The sequence below is a fragment of the Crocuta crocuta genome, unplaced genomic scaffold (genome assembly GCF_008692635.1).
Source record: "Crocuta crocuta isolate KB4526 unplaced genomic scaffold, BGI_CrCroc_1.0 scaffold10, whole genome shotgun sequence".
Classification (NCBI taxonomy): Eukaryota; Metazoa; Chordata; class Mammalia; order Carnivora; family Hyaenidae; genus Crocuta; species Crocuta crocuta.
The window spans coordinates 6367111-6386950 of record NW_027527551.1 but is presented as its reverse complement, the minus strand read 5'-3'; the positions used below and the strand labels follow the sequence as shown (position 1 = coordinate 6386950).

General features: G+C 38.7%; 1 protein-coding gene across 1 annotated transcript in view; it reads right to left on the bottom strand.

The window, feature by feature from the left end:
* LRRC9 (leucine rich repeat containing 9) overlaps positions 1 to 19093 on the bottom strand; it is a 111925-nt gene extending 92832 nt beyond the window's left edge. Inside the window, exons 1-7 of the mRNA XM_077768894.1 lie at positions 18904 to 19093; positions 9992 to 10072; positions 9519 to 9737; positions 7824 to 7964; positions 7229 to 7292; positions 6849 to 6919; positions 2903 to 3085 (exon numbers count right to left, since the gene is read on the bottom strand). Coding sequence (XP_077625020.1) covers positions 2903 to 3085; positions 6849 to 6919; positions 7229 to 7292; positions 7824 to 7964; positions 9519 to 9737; positions 9992 to 10039 — 726 coding nt within the window. The 5' untranslated portion in view covers positions 10040 to 10072; positions 18904 to 19093. The remainder of the gene's footprint in view (positions 1 to 2902; positions 3086 to 6848; positions 6920 to 7228; positions 7293 to 7823; positions 7965 to 9518; positions 9738 to 9991; positions 10073 to 18903) is intronic.
* Positions 19094 to 19840: the final 747 nt, after the last annotated feature.

Genomic DNA, 19840 nt, shown 5'->3' with positions numbered 1-19840 from the left:
AGAAAGCTGAAGTTTGGGAAGAGAAAGGCCTTGCCTGAGTGGCAGGTTGTGACGGATGCAGCTGGGGCTTGAATCCAAGTCTTCTGATTTGAACTCCCAGGTTCTTCCCCCTTTCCCATGCTGACTCCCTGCTGGACCACTTGCCTCTTAGAGTTCGCACAAACTACTCCACAATCATGGGTGAAAATGTGAAGAATCGAATGTGGTAAAATCAAGAGTTTACCACACTGCGGAAGTGCCACAACCCTGGCACAACCTGTCCTCCTATGAATGGTGATGAAGAAAGCCTCCTGGAAATCTATATGCAATCCTTACATACAAACACTTGGAATATGAAAAATCATCTTAATCTAAATCAGAAGTTGAGCTATTTTATTATATAATATATCCTATTTTGCCTTAAAAGGGTGAAGAAAGGATAAGTATTTTATAGTGGGAAAACTGAAATATAATGACATAATTGAAGAGAAGATATCAGGAATTGTGTAACAATTCTTTATTTTGTTCTTTAATGCTACTTCTGACATATACAAGATGAAACCAAATGTATGACAGTCTTGGGCAAAATGTCAAGAGAATCTGCTTTTCTTAGTTCTCCCATGTCATCAGCAGGTTCCTCCTCTCCCCCCAGACTCCAACACCTAACTGATACACTTCCTCATTTACACCAATCCCTGGCTCCATGTACCATCTTTCTGCCTTCAATTCTCATATTTATATCTCCAACCCAGGCAACTCACTTAAATAGCAGACTCATACCCAATTACTTATTGAACATATCCTCGCATATGTCCAAAAGATTGCTCAAAATTTATATGCCTAAAATTAAACCCTGATTCTTCCTTTTAACAGTCTTCTTCCATATTCTTCCTCATCCCATAAAATAGCAACTTCTTCCCCCCTTCAGTTGCTCAGGCCAAAAAACTTGGAATTATTCCCTTTCTTTCCTCTGCACTTGACATCCAGTCTATCAGCAAATCCAGAGGGGTGCCACCTTCTAACTACTACAGAATCTGTCTACTTTTTACCACCTCTTCTACTCTCACCTTATATCAAGCCATCAACACCTCTCATTTAAGTGACTGGGATCTAACTGGTTTCTCTGTGCTCATCTTTTCCCTCAAATCCTCTATTCTTAATCCATTAGCCAGAAGGATCCCTTTAAAACATAAGTAACATAAGTAATTTTTTCTCCTCTGCTCAAAATTTTCCAGGGGCTCCGCCTCACTCAAAGTAAAAGCCAAAGTCTTTATAACATCCTACAGTCTCATCTGATCTCCCCGCCCCCCAATTCCTGTCTTCATCTCTTCTCTTCCTCTCACTTACTCAGCTCCACCCACACTAACCTCCTGTTCTTCAAATATGAGAGGCACGCTCCTGCCTCAAGTTCTTTGCATTTGCTGATCCCTGAAAAGCTTGCTCCCTTACCTCCTTCGGTCTCTGCCCAAGTGTTGTCTGAGAAAATGCTCTCCCAACGATTCTATATACAATAGCCAACACTCCTCCCTCTGTCCCTGCCCATAATTCTGTTTCCTTCACCCTTGTTTTTTTTTTTTCTCCATACCATTTACCACTATCTGACATACTAGTTGTTTTCTTATTTAGTTACTGAGTATTGGTCATCTCTCATAAGAATATAAGCTCCAAGAAAACAGAGATTTTTGTATGTTTTGGTCATTCCATAACTCTAGGGCCTAAGCTGTGCCTGGAATGTAATAGGTATTAAATATTTGTTAGCTAAGTTAATAAGCCAAGTCATTTCATGAAGTATGAACCCCAGCTCACCTTTGAAGAAACTAATGCAGAACTCTGCAGATGATAAAAGAAATCTTAAGAAATATGGTTGTCTCTGTGAAGTTTTGACAAGGAGACATTCTTCCTTGAATCTCCAATAACTCTGAACAACTGCTAATAGACAAGAACTCTAGCCTTTTACTTGATATTGTAAGACAGTTCACTTTTTAGACTAGGATGGGAGAGAAGATAATCTCAGTTTTGGAAAAAAAGAGAGGGGAGAATGGAAGCTGAGAATAAATCCTCAGGCTAGCAAGAGAAGAGAAACAAGATAAATGGATAAAGGAATTCGTTATCTATGTTGAGATGAGAGATGAACCACAAGAAAGGGATAGGAGGGCCTCATGTGAGCCTCATGTGGGTGCATCCACATGCTTGGCACACTCTAGATACTCAGAATCTATCTATTGGATGGTTGACTGAATGAATGAATGTGGCTCACTGGACTGGAAAGAGAAGAAATATAATCTGGAAAGACTATGAATAAATATGGTGAATTCCTATGTACTCCATTCTGAAATTATAGGTCCTTGGGTGGCATGTGAAACGACTCCCTTTACTGAGAGGTTCACCCTCAGTGGCAGCCTAAGAATGACTCTCTTCAAGATTTGAGAGATCTCCAAGATTCTGGCAGTGTGGGTAGATATAGGGAACCCCAAATCATCTTTAATTACATTAAAATCTACCTAATTCCAGCATACTATCATCAACCATGGATATTTTATCATTTTGATATGAGTATTCCAGAATGAGAGGAGGTTACTTGTTTCATTTCTACTTTACTTTGGCCTTATTTAGTTTTGAATATATAGCACTAGTTCACTTCTTCTTAACACTGATGATAATTTTTCAGGTTTATTTCTTTTAGTTTTGATAAATTCTAATGTTTTTCTATCACTTTGCCTTCTAGTCCCGTCATGAACATTGAGATTCTAGTACTAATATTATTGTTTACATATATTTATATGAAATATCCAGCTCACTGGGACAAAAGTAGAGTTGGTGATAAGAACTGACAAGATAGTACTACCTACAATATGTGGACACAGCCAGAAAGAAGCAGTTAATTAAACTTAAGTCACAGGTATCTGATTAAGGATGCACTTACATCTGCCAGGTCCTTGATCTGTTTTGCTGACACATCAAACGTGTCAAGTCTTTGAAGCCTAGGCAAGTGATACAATACGTGTGTGGAATAATTACACAGCAGACAAACTGGATTGGTTTTATATTGAGGATCATTCAGACACAAATCCTTTAAGCGATGCAGCCTGGTTAAGTTAGTGAGGTCCTAAAACAACAGCAATGATAATGCTTAATTAATTAATTGCAACTGTCCATTTCTTTTTTTATATTCATTTTATTTTTAAGTAATCCCTATACCCATCGTGGGGCTTGAACTCATAACCCTGAGATCAACAGTCTCATGGCCCACCATCTGAGCCATCCAGGCATCCCACAACTGTCCATTTCTAAAGGAGCCATTTGAACACATAAGATCACCCATAATTTAATGTAATGCATTTTAATATGTGCTTAAACATTTTAAAGTGATTTAGATGGATAAAATATTTTTTCCTCCAGTAAAAAACATGTCAACTACATGAAGAATAGATATCAATCACTAAATAGCAGACTCTCTAAACTATGCATTTTAAAAATAAAAAACCAAAAAGTATTTACTAAATCATGTATTCTACCTGGGACCTTGGAGTCAGTCACTTGAGCATATTTGTTAAGACAACGTTGCTTCTTCCACGCAGCCCCTAAGAGTCTACATGGGCTTTGGCCCTCAATCTACAAGGTAGGAAAGGTGATTGTATTTTTACAGCGCTGAAAAAAACTAAACAAGAATTCACGACAGGGGCTTGGTGTAGGAGGGGACTATGGTGGGGCTGTCCTTCAACAGATGCAATGCTAGTTAGTAGATTCAGAATCAGAGTTAAGGGAAATCCAAAGCAAAAACCAGGAGGCATTAGTCCTAAAAATAAAGTACAAATGGAATGAGGAAGTAAGCAGTGAAGTCAGGCTGAAGGAGTCAAGAGTAAGATGGGGTCAAGGTGGCCAATGTGTCCAAAGTCTTTGGCCAAGTGAGAACTAGGCTCAAATAGTTGGTCCTGAGGCTCTTACTGGGCTCGTGGCAGAAGTGGGACTAGGTGGAGTTGATCTGAAATGGAGATTTCTGGGCAGAGTTATGCAAAGAATTATTTGGTCAAATTCTGCAGGAGCAAGGAAGGTAAATCATTAGACTGTTCTGAGAAGAAAACACTCACTGCTCTCGGTGGCTATGTTGCCTTTGACCATCAGTCTGGGCCATGGTGGATATGAACTTTGAAGTCTTACACAGGAACTTCCCCTAGACCCCACCTACACTCAAAAGTCAGATGACATTGGAGTCTACAAAAGCACAAAATCTCACTGAAAGTTAGTGTTGTGGTAGCTGGTATGGACAGAAAGTAGCACAGAAGTTATTCCATCACCACCAGGATAGTATCCTTTTAGGGTGGGTGTAAAGGTTAGAGATAAAAAGTCAAGATAATAGTTGTTTCAAGGACATTCCTAATGTGAGAATAGTAAAAGTTGCTGTGAATCATGTTTCAATGTTTTTCTGAAAAATAGCCATTATTATAGAGAACCATTTAAATTTTATGCCATATAATAAATTTTTACAATCCAAATTTTTATCTTCAGTTTTTGATGAGGAGATTGAAATAGAATAGGTTAACATAACTGAAGTGATAGTAATAATAAAATAGCATATCTATTGAGTGCTTACTATGTGCTAGTCATTATTCTAAGAGCTTTACATTATTATTTTGCTTACATTTTATGTTACCACAGTACAATGCTGCCTCTGGCTTGTGGCACTGCTAGAAGTGACAGAGCTTTCTATGCAGCTATGCTCTTTACCACTGCAAGGCTCCCCACTAGCCAGAGTAAGATAAACTTCTACATGGTTTCATGGTGGGACGATACCTTATTCTTGCAGCACTGTGTGCTTATCTTCTTCAGCCTCAACTCATGATTCTCTCCCTCACTCTGTCCCAGCAACAGACTTCTAGTTTCTTGAATTTACCATGCTCTTTCTACCATTTAGGTCCTTCGCACTTTGCCTGGAATGCTCTTTCTCTAGGCACCTCATGTCTCATAAGTTAGCTTAAAATGACCTCCCATAGCATTCTGAGTTTATCATTCATAGCTCCCTCGGCTCTCTTCTGCTGATGTTATTCAAATATACCCCCTGGTTTCTTACCTCCATGTCTTTGTGCATAATGTACTCCCCACTTTAGAGTGCTTACCTCCCACTGCATGTATTTTTAATTTGTATTTATTTTTAGTAATCCCTATGCCCAACATGGGGTTCGAACTCATGATCCCGAGATCAAGAGTCCCTCCCACTGCATTTGTAGAAGATCCTCCTCATGCCTGCTGAAATTCTGTCAACCCCTCAGTGTTCATATCAAATATTTCCTCTTGACTCTGACCAATAAAATTTTGTTTAAACTTTTTATGTTTTTAAAATTTCTGGGTAAAGTGCTTATAACACTCTGCCTCATTCTATAGCTTTTGGGCATCTTATATTCTTCTCTGAGTAAAAGAATGTGTATTTTAATGATGATCAATTCAAAATTATTTTTATAGTAAATTTACTCATCTCTCTTCGTTACTCTCTAGAGGAAGTGTTTGAATATGCACTTTCAATTTGACACTGTCAGAATTACAAATGCCATGTTTTCACCCATATTGTATCCCATAAACATTAAGTCTTTTGTTTTCCTTCCTTTCATTCAAATGTTTTTTTGAGATTTTACATGTCAAGTACTGCTTTAAGCATGTGGATACAGCAGTGAACAAAACAGGCAAGGTTCCTGCACTCATGGCGTGTCAGAGATGTGGATACGCACCAGGAAGAAAACACAAGGAGAGTGATAAGAGTGCTTCAGGTTAGGGAGGGTAGTAGGGTTATTTGACCTAAACTGGGCAGGAAAGGCATCACTAAGAACATAACATCTTAACAAAATCCTCAAAGAAATGAGGAGATGAACCATGAAGGTATTTGGGGGAAGAATACCCCAGCAAGGGCAAAGGCCCTAAGGTGAGGGTGATAGATATATTCAAGGACCAGTGAGGAGACCAGAGCAGCTGGAATGGAGTAAACAAAGGGGAAACTGGTAGCAGCATGGTCAGAGACACAGCGTGGGAGAAGCCAAGGGTAAGTTTTGAGCAGAAGGGTCATTTGATCTGACATAGTTTTTGAAGGAGCAAGTAGTGACAGGGTAAATACAAGGAGACTTGTTAGGAGGCTTTTCCCTCAACCCCAACTGCATGTTAGAGCTGACGGTGTCTTAAAACAGTTTAGTAGAGATACAGGTGGTAAAAAATGGTCAGACTGGACATATTCTGAGTAGAGCCAATAGAATTTGTTGATGGAATGGATATGGATTATAAAGAAATAAGAGGAGTAAAAAAATGACTTGAAGCATTTTGGCATGTTATTAGGAAAATGGAGGTGCCATTTAGAGAGGTAGAGAAAGCTGTAGGAGATGGTACAGTGGATGGGAAATCCGTTTGTTAGGATAGGAGATGTCTATAGTTCTGGGGAGTTATTAGGGAAAGTAGAAATAGAAATGGCTGTTAAAAAAAAAGTAGAAATTTAGGAGAAATAAATGAAGAAAAGGTATTTAAAGTTGTAAGATATGATGAGATTATTTAGAGAATGGATGCAGACAGCAATGAGAAAAGATCATGGGCCTAACCTAATGGAGTCCATTTTTTAGATGCTAGGAAAGATGAAAAACCAGTAAACTTGAAGGGGTGCAGCCAGAAAGATCAAAGGAAAACAAAAGCAAGTACATACATTTCTTGTTGGGTTTTAATAGTATCAGATGAGTAGGGCTAACTTAATCAGCTGCCTCTAAAATTTCCAAGGGTATTGGGTAGTCCAAAATAATTAAATTGTTCCTTAAAAGGGAACTGTTGAGTATATTTTCTGGAATAAGATGGTTCGTGATCTAGGTTGCTAAATAAAAGTAGACTATTCCACTTAAACATACCTTGAAAGAACATATTTGGTTACCAGAAAGGTTTAATCTTTCCAGTTGTTCATTGGGATCAAGACATCGACCTTTAATTTAAAAAACAAGATGAAAGAAAAATCAAATTTCTTATTTTACCTCTGGCTCATAGCCTATAATATTTTTTAGTTATATATGATCATCATTCCTTGCATGTAAGTAAGACTAACGGTAGCATTGTAGAATTAGTAACAACTGATTAATGGGTAATATTTTCACATCCTGTAATCACAGATTTAGAAATGCTTTGCAAAATATCATACAAAAGAATCTAAAAAAAAGAAATCTAAGAATGTGCTTTTTGTGCTCATAAAAAATTATTGTAGCATTATCTCATATTCAAATGAAACAGTACATACCAATGCTGCTTATTAGATTCCCAGCAAGGTTGAGGTCATTTAAATTCTTCAAAGTTTGCAAGCCCTAAAAATTTACAAGAAGTCAGTAAAATATATACTTGTAAATGACCTGATCAACCTGGTTAGTTCTCCAAGTGTTCTGAGCACTGGGTGCTGTGTATTTCACAAACACGGAAGCTAAGTTGGTGTCTCAGTGAACCCATTTTTGTTTCCTTGTAATGTGGAGAGAATTATTGGAGGAGGGAAGGGGAGGGGAGAGGAGAGGAAAGGAGGAAGATGAGTAGGAAGAAAAACACATCACACAGAGTGTGTTTATAATCCTTGGCAAGTTACGTATAAATTCTCTAAGTCTCTTATTTTTTTTTAACCTTCAAAGAAGAGGTAATACCTTACCTCCCAGGCTTGGTGGGAGGAACAAAGAAAATGATGAAGTTTCTACACATTATAAAATGCTATGTACATGTTAGTCTTTTTTAACAATAATTAAACTAGTCACAAATATTTTGGCCTTTAACCATAATATTATTTTGGACATTGTGGTTAAAACTCCACAGGAGCAATTAACTTTACATATAAATTATTGAAATTATCTTACCTCAATATTTTTAATTGTATTGTGGTTCAGCCAAAGAACCTCCAATCTCAATAATTTCTCTAAATTTTCTATCTTGGAAATTTTATTAAAATATAAATACAATTTTTCTAAATTTCTACATTCTTGAAGACCTCCAATTTTCTGTAAAAAAAAAAAAAAGGAGACTGAATAGTGTTAACTTATGTTTTGGAATTAATCCTTTTAATAGAGTAGATTCTAAGCACATTTTCTTTTAAAAAATCACATTTTGGGGCACCTGGGTGGCTCAGTCGGTTAAGTGTCTGACTTCAGCTCAGGTCATGATCTCACAGTTCGTGGGTTCAAGCCCCGCATTGGGCTCTGTGCTGACAGCTAGCTCAGAGCCTGGAGCCTGCTCCAGATTCTAGGTCTCCCTCTCTTTCTGACCCTCCCCTGCTCATGCTGTCTCTCTCTCTCTCTCTCTCATAAATAAATAAAACATTTTAAAAAATCACATTTTATTGAAAAATATGTATCCAACAAAATCAACTAAACTTTTTAAAAGAAAGAAACAGGGGTGCTTTGGTGGCTCAGTTGATTTTGGTCGAGGTCATGATCCCAGGGTCCAAATCGATGAGGCTTTATGCTGAGGATAGAGCCTGCTTAAGTTCCTCTCTCCCTTAGCCTCTCTATCATGCTCGAGTGCGTACTCTCTCTCTCTTAAATAAAAAATATAAATAAATAAAAGAAAGAACATGTAATCCTTCCACCTAAATACAACTATTTTCAATTCTTATATCTTAAAATTTTAATAAACTCGAAACCTATTTTTACACTATAATCATACTACCCATATAATTTTTGTGGGTTTTTTAAACTTAAGACCATCTGAAATGTTTTCATAATCATTCACATAATAATAGTTAATTACAAAATACTTTATGAAGTTTTTTTAAATTTTTAAATATTTATTTATTTTGAGAGAGAGAAAGAGACAGCGCGAGCAGGGAGGGTCAGAGAGAGAGGAAGACACAGAATCCGAAGCAGGCTCCAGGCTCTCAGGTGTCAGCACAGAGCATGATGTGGGACTTGAACTCACAAGCTGTGAGATCATGACCTGAGCCAAAGTTGGACCTTCAATTGACTGAGCCACCCAGGTGCCCATCATGAAGCTTATAATTTTCTTAAAAATACCTATATGTGTGGAATATTTTATTCACATTTTTAAATATTATAGATAGTACTACAACAAATAACTTCATGCATACAGTTGTTTTCTGCTGTTGAATTACTCCTCTAGGATAAGGCCTTAGAACAAGGGATTTCTGATTCAAAAGATATGCACCTTTCCTTGACTCACATTCACAGTATTGCTTTTCAATACAGATGTTACAATTTTCATACAACCAATAGTGACTAAGTGAATGAATTTACTACTTAGCAATACTGGGTATTATTTGATCTGATCTGATCACTAAAAAAGTAGAATATGTCTATTATGTTTTGATTCTTTATTTCTACTTTCTCCTTCGTAGAAATCTATTTCTGCATTTTACCCATTTATCTGTTTAGTTTGTTTTGTTTTACTGGCTAAAGGGTTTTATTGTAATCTATCATGTATGTCCCTCCTCATTCATCTGTTTTGATTCATGACTCATGCATGTATTTCAAGGAATTTTTTTCCAAGCCAAAGAATTCAACATAAAATACTTCACATAAGGTTGTGTTTACACTTACCTCTATGCAGCATTCGGCAATCCAGAGTTCTTTAAGCTGTAAACAAGTTTCTAGCCCTGATATTTCTTTTATATCTTGAGCAACAATTGTGAGACTCATTAGATTAGGAAATAATGATAATCCGACTATACGGGGATACCCTGAGAAAAACATCTCCAGTTCTGAAGTATCTGATCCTTCTTGTCCAACCATCTCATAACACAAACCATTGCATAAACACTGTGTCAAAAAAGAAATTGGGTTATTACCTATTTTAAAAAGTTAAAAAGTTATTTTTGCCATTAGAACTTATAAATTGCCAATTGCACCAATGCACTCACAAGAAGGAAAGTCAAACCATATATGTGGTTTTTCTCTGCTTCCAAAGGTCATTGGGTAGAAGAAATCTCTAGGCAAGTGCCAGAAACGAGTACAAAAATGTTCATTATACATTCTTGCAACTGGAGTTGAAAAGAAATTTGGCTTTGACTCACCAGTTCCTTAATTATTTCTTCTTGGTTTAGGTTTTCACATTCAATCATCTTCCATTAAAAATAAAGGTCATAATAATATATCTGTTAAGGAAAGTGAAAAGTTGAAATAAATACATTCTAGAATCATGTCATTCCAAGTTGAAAGGGATCTTAAAGCTACTGGGGTGGAACCACCCAGATGGCCTGAAATTTACACACAGTGTAATTAGCCAAGTATCTGTCTGGGCCCCAAAACAGTCCATTCCATCTCTAAAGTTTTCTGTTAGAAAGTTCTTTTTAATTTTGAATTGAATTCTGTCTCTCCATAACTCCACTCCACTGTTATTCTATCTTCTGGGTTCAAATAAAACAAGTATTTTTCTTCCATACTTGAAGAACACTGTCATCTCTCATCTACAACTTTACCTCACTCCCCAGCTCGTGTCTTTCAGTTCTCTCACTAGAGATATTCCTGTTTCTCTCCTTCAAACAGGCTCCAGTTCATTCTTCCTATTACATTGTTGTGTCCCAAACTGAACATAGTTCTCTAAGTGTACTAGCAAAGAAAAGAAACTTCAGGGTTTAGTGACATACCTAACATGGGAATAAATATTTATTAAAATGAATTAGCTGGTGCTTTCATTTTAGGTGATATGAACTGCTTTAACATCTAATAGCTACAATAAAATTTAACTCATTTTAAAATAATTTTTAATATATTTATTATCCAGACATATTGTTTTTAAAATATAGGAGTCTAGGTTTTAATATGATGACATGACAAAGCAAAAATGTAGATATGATGTATATCATGAACACACTTTTTACACTAATTGCCCCGTAATTATGCATGTGTGTATATGTATGTATATGTATATGCATGTGTGTGTATGATTATGTAAGAATAAAATATGTAAAGATACATACTAAGTGGTTAACATGAGTTGTTAACATGCAGGTGAAAGCTACATGCAAGGTAACTAATACTGACAACCTAGTATGTCTATCTTTGCATATAACATGCATGAGAGGTTGGACGGGGATCTAGGCAAAACTGGAAAAGAAAAAAAACTTTTCAAAAGCATGTTCAGTACTGTATAGTATGACTATATAAACCATTTATTTATTCTTTCTACTGTTAGTAGACTTTCGGACTGTCTCCAGTTTGGAGTTAAATAGTGCTTTCCTGAACATTTTTATGACACAAGACATTAGTGCACATTTAGTCTGAGTTTATACCTAGAGGCGGGATGAGAAAGAAACTCTTGTATACAACATGGATGATTCCCACAAGCACAGTATTGAGCAAAGAAAGACATACACACACAGTGAGGTTCATACTGTGTAGCTCTGTTCATATACAATTTTAAAGCAAACCAATCTGGTTTAAGAAGCAGTCCCAGATAGTAGTTACCTTTCAGGGGTGGGTGACTAGGAGGAGGCAAAGAAGGGCTCTGGAGTGCTGACGAAGATGTATTTTGCAATCTGTGTGCTGATTAAAGGACTACATTCACTTTGAGAAAATAAAAGTAGATATCTAAGATTTTGTGTGATTTCTATATATATGTTATACTTAGAATGAAATTTTACTTACATATATGTTTAAAAAGTATGTGCCCACTTTCATTCAATCATAATTATATACATGTACAGAGCACATAAATTAAAATTTTAAGAAAAAAGAGTTGGTAACTTGAGTCCATGTGTTTATCTACCCTTCCTCCCTAAATCCCACTAAAATGACTAGGGAAATGTGCTCTACCAACTGAGCTAGCCAGGCATGGTAGGGAAGTGTGAAAATGAGAAAGGCATGTGTAACAGCGCTAGGAAAAGGCCATTGATTGTCAGAGATATTCAGAAATATTTTGTATTTTGTTGTTGTTGTTTTAACTTCTAATATTGTTAACATACAGTGATATATTAGTTTCACGTGTACAACGTAGTACTTCAACATTCTATACATTACACAGTGTTCATCATGATAAGTGTACTCTCAATCCTCTTCACTTGTTTCACCCATACTCCCCCCCCCACCACCTCCCATCTGGTAACCATCCATTTGTCCTCTCTAGTTAAGAATCTGTTTTGGGGGGACACTTAGGTGNCATGATAAGTGTACTCTCAATCCTCTTCACTTGTTTCACCCATACTCCCCCCCCACCACCTCCCATCTGGTAACCATCCAGTTCAGTTGGTTAAGCGTCCAACTCTTGGTTTTGGCTCAGGTCATGATCTCATGGTTTGTGAATTCAAGTCCCACATCAGGCTCTGTCCTGACAGTGAAGAGCCTGCTTGGGATTCTTTCTCTCCCTCTCTCTTTGCCCCTCTCCTGCATGCTCGCACTCTCTATCTCTCTAAAAATAAAGAAATCAACTTAAAAAAATGGAGTCTGTCTTTTGGTTTCTCTCTCTTTTCCTTTGTTCCTTTGTTTCTTATATTCCACACAAGTGAGATCATATGGTATTTGTCTTTCTCTGACTAGCTTATTTCTCTTAGCATTTTATACTCTCTATATTCATCCATGCTGTTGCAAATGGCAAGATTCTGTTCTTCTTTGTGGCTGAATAATATTCCACTGTGTGCATATGTGTGTGTGTGTATCACCTCTTCTTTATCCATTCATCTATCAGTGAACATTTGGGCTGCTTCCACAGCTTAGCTATTGTAAATAATGTTGCAATAAACACAAGAGTGCATATATCCCTTCAAATTAGTGTTTTCCTATTCTTTGGGTAAGTATCCAATAGTGCAGCTACTGTATCAGAGTGTAGTTCTATGTTTAATTTTTTGAAGAACCTCCATACTGTTTTCCACAGTGGCTGCACTGGTTTGCATTCCCACCAGCACTGCATGAGGATTCTTTTTTCTCCACATCCTCGCCAACATTTATTATTTCTTGAGTTTCTGGTTTTAGCCATTCTGATAGGTGTGAAGTGATATCTCATTGTGGTTTTTTTAATAAATTTTTTTAATATTTTATTTATTTCCAGGAGAGAGAGAGAGAGAGAGAGACAGCGTGAGCAGGGGAGCGTCAGTGAGAGAGGGAGTCACAGACTCTGAAATAGGCTCCAGGCTCTGAGCTGGCAGTCAGCACAGAGCCCGACACGGGGCTCGAACCCACGAACCGTGAGATCATGACCTAAGCGAAAGTCGGACACTTAACCGACTAACCCACCCAGGCGCCCCTGTGGTTTTGATTTGCATTTCCCTGCTGGTAAGGGATATTGAGCATCTTTTCATGTGCCTTTTGGCCATCTTGAATATCTTCTTTGGAGAAATGTCTGTTCATGTCTTCTGATCATTTTTAAAATTGGGTTGTGTGTGTGTGTGTGTGTGTGTGTGTGTGTGTGTGTTAATATTTTGGATACTAACTCCTTATCAGATATGTCACTAGTAAGTGTATTCTCCCATTCAGAAGGTTTTCTTTTAGTTTTGTTGATTGTTTCCTTTGCTGTGCAGAAGCTTCTTATTTTGATGTAGTCCCAATAATTTATTTTTGCTTTTGTTTCCCTTGTTTCAGAAGACATATTTAAAAGATGTTCCTATGACCAGTATAAGAGAAATTACTGCTGGTACTCTCTTCTAGGACTTTTATGGTTTCAGGTCTCACATCTAGGTCTTTAATCCATTTTGAGTTTATTTTTGTGTATGGTGTAAGAAAGTGGTCCAATTTCATTCTTTCGCATGTAGCTATCCTGTTTCCCCAACACTATTTGTTGAAGAGACTTTTTCCCATTGCATATTGTTGCCTCTTTTGTTGAAGATTAATTGACCATATAATTTTGGGGCTTTTCCTGGAGATTTTATTCTGTTCCATTGACCTATGTGTCTATTTTTGTACCAGTACCATACTGTTTTGATTACTACAGCTTTGTAATATAACTTGACACCTGAATTGTGATACTTCCAGTTTTATTTTTCTTTTTCAAGACTGCTTTGGCTATTTGGGGTCTTTTGCGGTTTCATATAAATTTTAGAATTTTTTTGTTCTGGTTCTGTGAAAAATGCTGTTGGTATTTTGATAAGGATTGCATTCAGTGTATAGATTGTTTTGGATAGTATAGGCAACTTAACAATATTTGTTCTTTCAATCCATAACCATGGAATATCTTTCCATTTCTTTGTGTCATCTTCAATTTCTTTCATCAGTGTTTCATAGTTTTCAGGGTACAGGTCTTTCACCTCTTTGGTTAAGTGTATTCCTGAGTATTTTATTAGCGAAAGGTCTTTTGAATGACAATGAAGTAGATGGCATAAGACTGAGAGAAAAGCCCATCAGTATAAACCAGCCCAAAATTCAATGTACCAAAGAAAGAAGTTTTATAAAACTATACTTAAAAATTCCCCAAACTCGGAGCGGCAGTGATTGGGAGGATGGTGGCTGTAAGCCATCCAAAGGAACCAAATCAAAGGACTTTGAGATCTATATTAGAGTCTGTATTTGCACTCAGGCTTTGTAAACTGGAGACACAGTCTGACCATGTTGAGTTTAGAAGGGGAGGGGTCCCAGCTAGCACCACAAAGAAAAATAAGAGCCAGAAAATTATTCTAAGACCCTGGAATCTCTACTAATTCATCACTTACTCATTTATATATGTGTTGAGGAACTAATGTCTACTGGTCAGAAAATGATAGGGGTTGGAAGAAAGAAAAGACTTCTCTAATAAGGTAGCATATGGACAAAAGGTGAAGGAAATGAGGGAGTGTGAACTCTGAGGAAATCTGGAGAAAACGCATCCAGGCAGAGGAAAGAACACATGTAGAAAAAATACCATGAAAGGATACTTCACATGTTTCCAGAACAGCAAGGAAAATGATATGGCTGGAGTACAGCCAGGGAAATAGAGACTACTGGATGTGATATCAGAAAGGTTTTGCAGGGACAGATCATGTGCTGTCTTATGATTTGCAGGCTTTTGTGAAGATTTTAGATTTTAGTATCACGAGTAATATGGAAAGCTCTATGAAGATTTGGGGGTGGGGAGGTAACATGAGCTGTCTTAAGTTTTGAAAAGGATCACCCTATCCACTCTGTTGAAAATAGACTGTAGGTGTCTATGGTAGAAGCAAGGAGACCAGTTAAGAAACACTTGTAATAATATGAGTGAGAGAGGATGGTGGTTGGGGTAGGGCGGCGGTAGTGGGGATAGTGAGAAGTAGTTAGATGATGGATCTCTATTGAAGGTGATACTGATCTTTCCTTCTCTGCTTGCCATCAGCAACTGTCTCCTTAACCCATTCTTGGGCACCCCCAATATATTACAGCACAGGCAGCAGGAGCAGCCAGGCAAGAGAGAACTTAACAAGGAACAACTTTGAAAGGATTAGACAGTCTACCAGAGGCCCATCCATAGATGTGGGCCACAGTCTTCCCTCCCTAGGCTTATTCAGATGCCATATTAAGTAAAGGAGGGCCTTTACCACCCCTTCTCATCAGAAAAGAAACCCCTACATTCTGGTTTAATGTCTGAACACTAAAGGAAAGCCCGCCTTCCCACCATCACACAAGGAAAAAGCCTGTTCTCAGTACATCCAAAGTCACCAAATGGCAATTCCAGTTATATAGTCTATGTCCAAGATATCGATTCCAAAAGAAATGTTCCCTTTGCTATTAGCTAAATTATCACATATATTTGAGCCTAATTTTGGATTCTCCAGTCTGTGTTCTCCCTTAGCACTGTCTATTCCTATAGTATTATCCTGTTTTAATTACTGTGATTTATATTAATTTTCACCATATTATTTTTTAAAATTTCTTGGCTATTATTTCATATGTATTTTTCCAAATAAAATTTTTGTTTATTTTGTATTTGGTGTTTAAAAATTCACTTGGGTTTTTGAGATTCCAGTGTAAAGCTTAATTCAGAGAGAACTTCCATCTTTACAGTATTAGTCTTCTATTTATTCATGGAGACTACTTTTTAGTAGTAGTAGTATTTAGTAGTAGATAGAGAAAGTATGCATACTTTGGATATCAGCCTTACCTTCTGCTTCATCTTATTTTCCTTCATCAATGCCCTCATTTAGAAAAAAAAAATCTGTTCTAATCCTATAGTTAATTAGCAAAACAAAATTTAATTACAAAGCTTCCAATTCTAAATTTGAATAACTGCATCCAAATTATGAGGAGCCTGAACCTCTCTGGTACTTATAAGCCTCCTATGCTTCCTCCAGTCATAAGTAGACCCCAGGCTTCCAGCTGAAGCTTCTGATTTCAAGAGGTGTGTCCTGTTGGCCAGCTTGTACCCACTCTCCTCCACTCTAGGGAAGTTCTTTTCAGGGCTTGACCATCTAAGAGATCACAGGTCTTCTCTAGTTCCTTCAGGGAACCAGGAGCCACCAGTAGCTTCTATAGCTTTCACCATTCAGATCTTGGATTGATCCAATCACCTCTCCTCTCCACTGTGAAGTGCTGCTGCAAGATTTCATATAATGAGCATGGAGCTGAAGTCACTACAAATGCATGGCCTCTACTTCAGCTGGATCTTCAACAGCAGATATTTTATATTTTCCTCTTCGACTTGTTCTCCTAGTAAGAGTAGGGCTAGAGATACAGATGGGGGATTCATGACATAAAGACTATTCTAAATTTCTGCCACTCTTCTCAGGTTCTCCCTCCCTCCCCTCCTCTGTGGATGATCTTGTCTCCATCTTCACAGAGAACAGTGATGACATCAGATTTACATTCCTTATATTTCCTTTCCTCTTAACACAGTATTTCTTTCCCTTCCTGACTCCTCTATTAGTAAAAGTATTCTTTCTCTTGTCCAAAATGTGTGTACTGATCCTATTCTCTTCTGTCTTTTTCAGAACACTATTCTGTCAAATTTTCCTCCTCCTTGTTTATTCCCACCTTTTATTCTCTAGGATTTCTTTTCTCTCCATACATGAATGTTAGATCATTCCTGTCTTTAAAATAAACAAGTCCTCCTATTCTGTATTCTGTGAATAGCTGGGTTTAAATACTTTGGCTGAAAAAGTTCTAAGAGTAGTCATTAGCAACGCTTCACTGCCACCATTCAGTTCTTAGCTCACTACAGTCTGACTGATGATACTCAGGCCACAACCATTTCTTTTGCCAAGGTCAACAATAATCTTCTAATTCCCAAAGACACTTGTCATGTTTCAGCTCTTAACTTGACCTTGACATAGCATTTGACAATGTTGATGACTCCTTTCTTTAAGATTTCTTCTTTGGTTTGACATTTTCTCCTTGGCTTCTCTCTACTAGTTTTTTTTTTTTTTTAATTTTGAGAGAGAGTGTGTGTGTAAGTAGGGAAAGGGCAGGGAGAGACAGGGAGAGAGAGAGAAGCCCAAGCAGAGCTTCAACTCATGAACCACGAGATCATGACCTGAGTGGAAGTTGAATGCTTAACCAACTGAGCCACCCACTTGCTCCTCTACTTGTTATTTCAAATCTACTTTTCTGATCAATTGCTTCCTTCTTAGTGAAAACTACTAGTTTTTATCTTACTTTTTCCTGTGCAACTTCCTTCCTGTGCAAATCCAACTTCCAATATGGAAAGCTACATCTGAGTGTGTCACAAGCATCTTAAATTCAGTGCGTTCAAAACTGAAGTCATTATTTTCCAGCCAGCCTTCTTATCCTAGTGTATGCCTTCTCTTGGTAAATTGCACCATCTTTCTAATCATCTGTATTACAGTCCTGGGATTTATCCTTAACCACTCTTTTACTCTTTCTTCCATGTTCACTCGCTCATTAAATCCTTCTGTATGTACCTCTTAAATGTCTATCATTTTCCCCTTTTTTCCATTGTATTTGCCTCTGCGTTGGTTCAGGCTTTCATCACTTCACCTTAATTGGATGCTTTCCTTACAGTCCTACATCCATCCCTTCGATCCACCTACTACACTACTGTGACAGCCGGCCTCCTGAAAGGTAAATACGTTTAGGCTACTCTCCTTGCAAGGTATTCATGGTATCATGCTCTGACTCCTGTTTACCTGTCAAGGTCATCAACCACTAACCCCCAACACTCCAGGGTCTAGCCACAACTATAGTTCTCTGAATGGGCGGGGGCATTTCTGCATTTTGGCATATGCAGTCTTCCCTTCCTAAAATGTGTTTTTCCCTTGACCTTATGGCATACTCCATACATGCTGAAAATGTTAAATCATGGGTCTTCTATATGCAGACTTTAATTCTCTCTGTTAGTATTATAATCATTCTCTTCCTTGTTAAGGCCTGCACATGTTCTATATATAGCACCCGTCCTACTCTATTGTGATGCTTGCAGGTCTTTCCTCCCTACCAGGTAATATGTTCACTGAAGGCAGGACCAATGAACCTGTCACTGTGCCTGGCACTTGCTTGGGGTTCCATAAAAGTTTGTTAAATGGGTTGAATTGTCATGCTACAGGGTCCTGTATGGCATAACCTGGAATGTAATATAATAATATGTAAATACTTGCTGTACATGACCAGATATAATAATGATTAGAGTATAAAGCACCATATTTCTGTCTGGCTATCATTCTGAAAAATCAAATTTCTTTTCTACAAACTAGAAGCCCTGTATGGTCAAACTGTCTCCTCCCTTGGGTATAAAGAGATCAGAATCCACCTGTTAGCACTGATGAGCCAAACAAACAGCTTTCTGGCTCTAGGTGAGCAGTATCAAATTTGGCCAAGAAGCACTTGATTCTTTCAGTTCTGTACCTTAACATTGCAGGAAAGGCTGCACAGGTCACTGTGTGCCATCTTCCCTTTCCTCCTCTTCTTCACTTTGCTCTGGTCACCCTGATGGCCTTCAGTAAAGACAAGTCACTGTCTCATTATTACCATCTCATTGCCCCATTATAGGGTCCTTTAACCACAATGTTGCTTCTCTCCCATCTTCCTCTCAGGGGCGTTAAGAGTGGGAGGAGAGAGAACAAAGACACCCGAAGGCCACAAGGTGAGACACACTCACCTTATCCCAGAAAGAGGATGGATCCCAGGGCAATCCGAGACAGAGCAGAGTCCACTCCGATTTCCTAGTCCCTATCTTTCAACAGCAGGCACGACACTCCATCTAATCCAGGGCCTGGTGGTGGTAGCTTCGGCAGCACTTGTACTAATCCAGGGCCTGGTGTGTATACAAGACCTGCTGCGGTTGCCTAGGAAACCTGCCCTCCGCCTCCGGCAACCTTGGAGTGGGGAGGGGTACAACCGGGGTGGGGAAAGCAGCTGCGGAATCCTTTTCTGGATCACGTGGCGGCAACCTCCAGCCAATCAGCAGAGGTAGGGGTCCACCCGGAAGACCCCGCTGGTGCTGCTGGGAAATGGTGGGGAGCTAATTGCCCGCGGGTGTCTTTGTGCCTGCACGCATCTTTTCGCCTGCCGTCGCGGGATCGGAGGACCGGCCCAGAGGCAGCGACTTGTGGGCATGATGGCAGGGACCTAGTCGTATGGGTTCCTCCAGTCTCCGCTCTCTCCCATTGAAAGCCTTTAACCTTCGGGGCCTGGAAGCCCGGAGCCTTGCTGAACTGGAACCTTGAAAGTCATGGCGCTGTGATGTCATAAGGAGACCAGACAGCCAGGACAGGCTCCGATTCTCCCCCCTCGCCCCCACCCTCCGCGCGCCCCCGGCCCTGGCGTGGCCTCGGATCCCCAGGAAGGTAGCTGAGCTTCGCCTCAGGGGCTGAGCGCGGAACGAGCAGAATCGAAGGACGGCGCAGGCAAACGAACCCCCTGGTGCCTCTGGAGAAGAGATGGACCCTCCAAGGGTCTTCTTACCATTCTCGGACCGGCCCTTGAGGGTCCTTTCAAAAGCATTCCAAAGTGTTCAGGAGGCAAAACATCTTTACAAAACAAAATAGAATTTAGAGAGGGACAGGGAGGAACTTTTTTTAAAAAGCGTGGGCAGA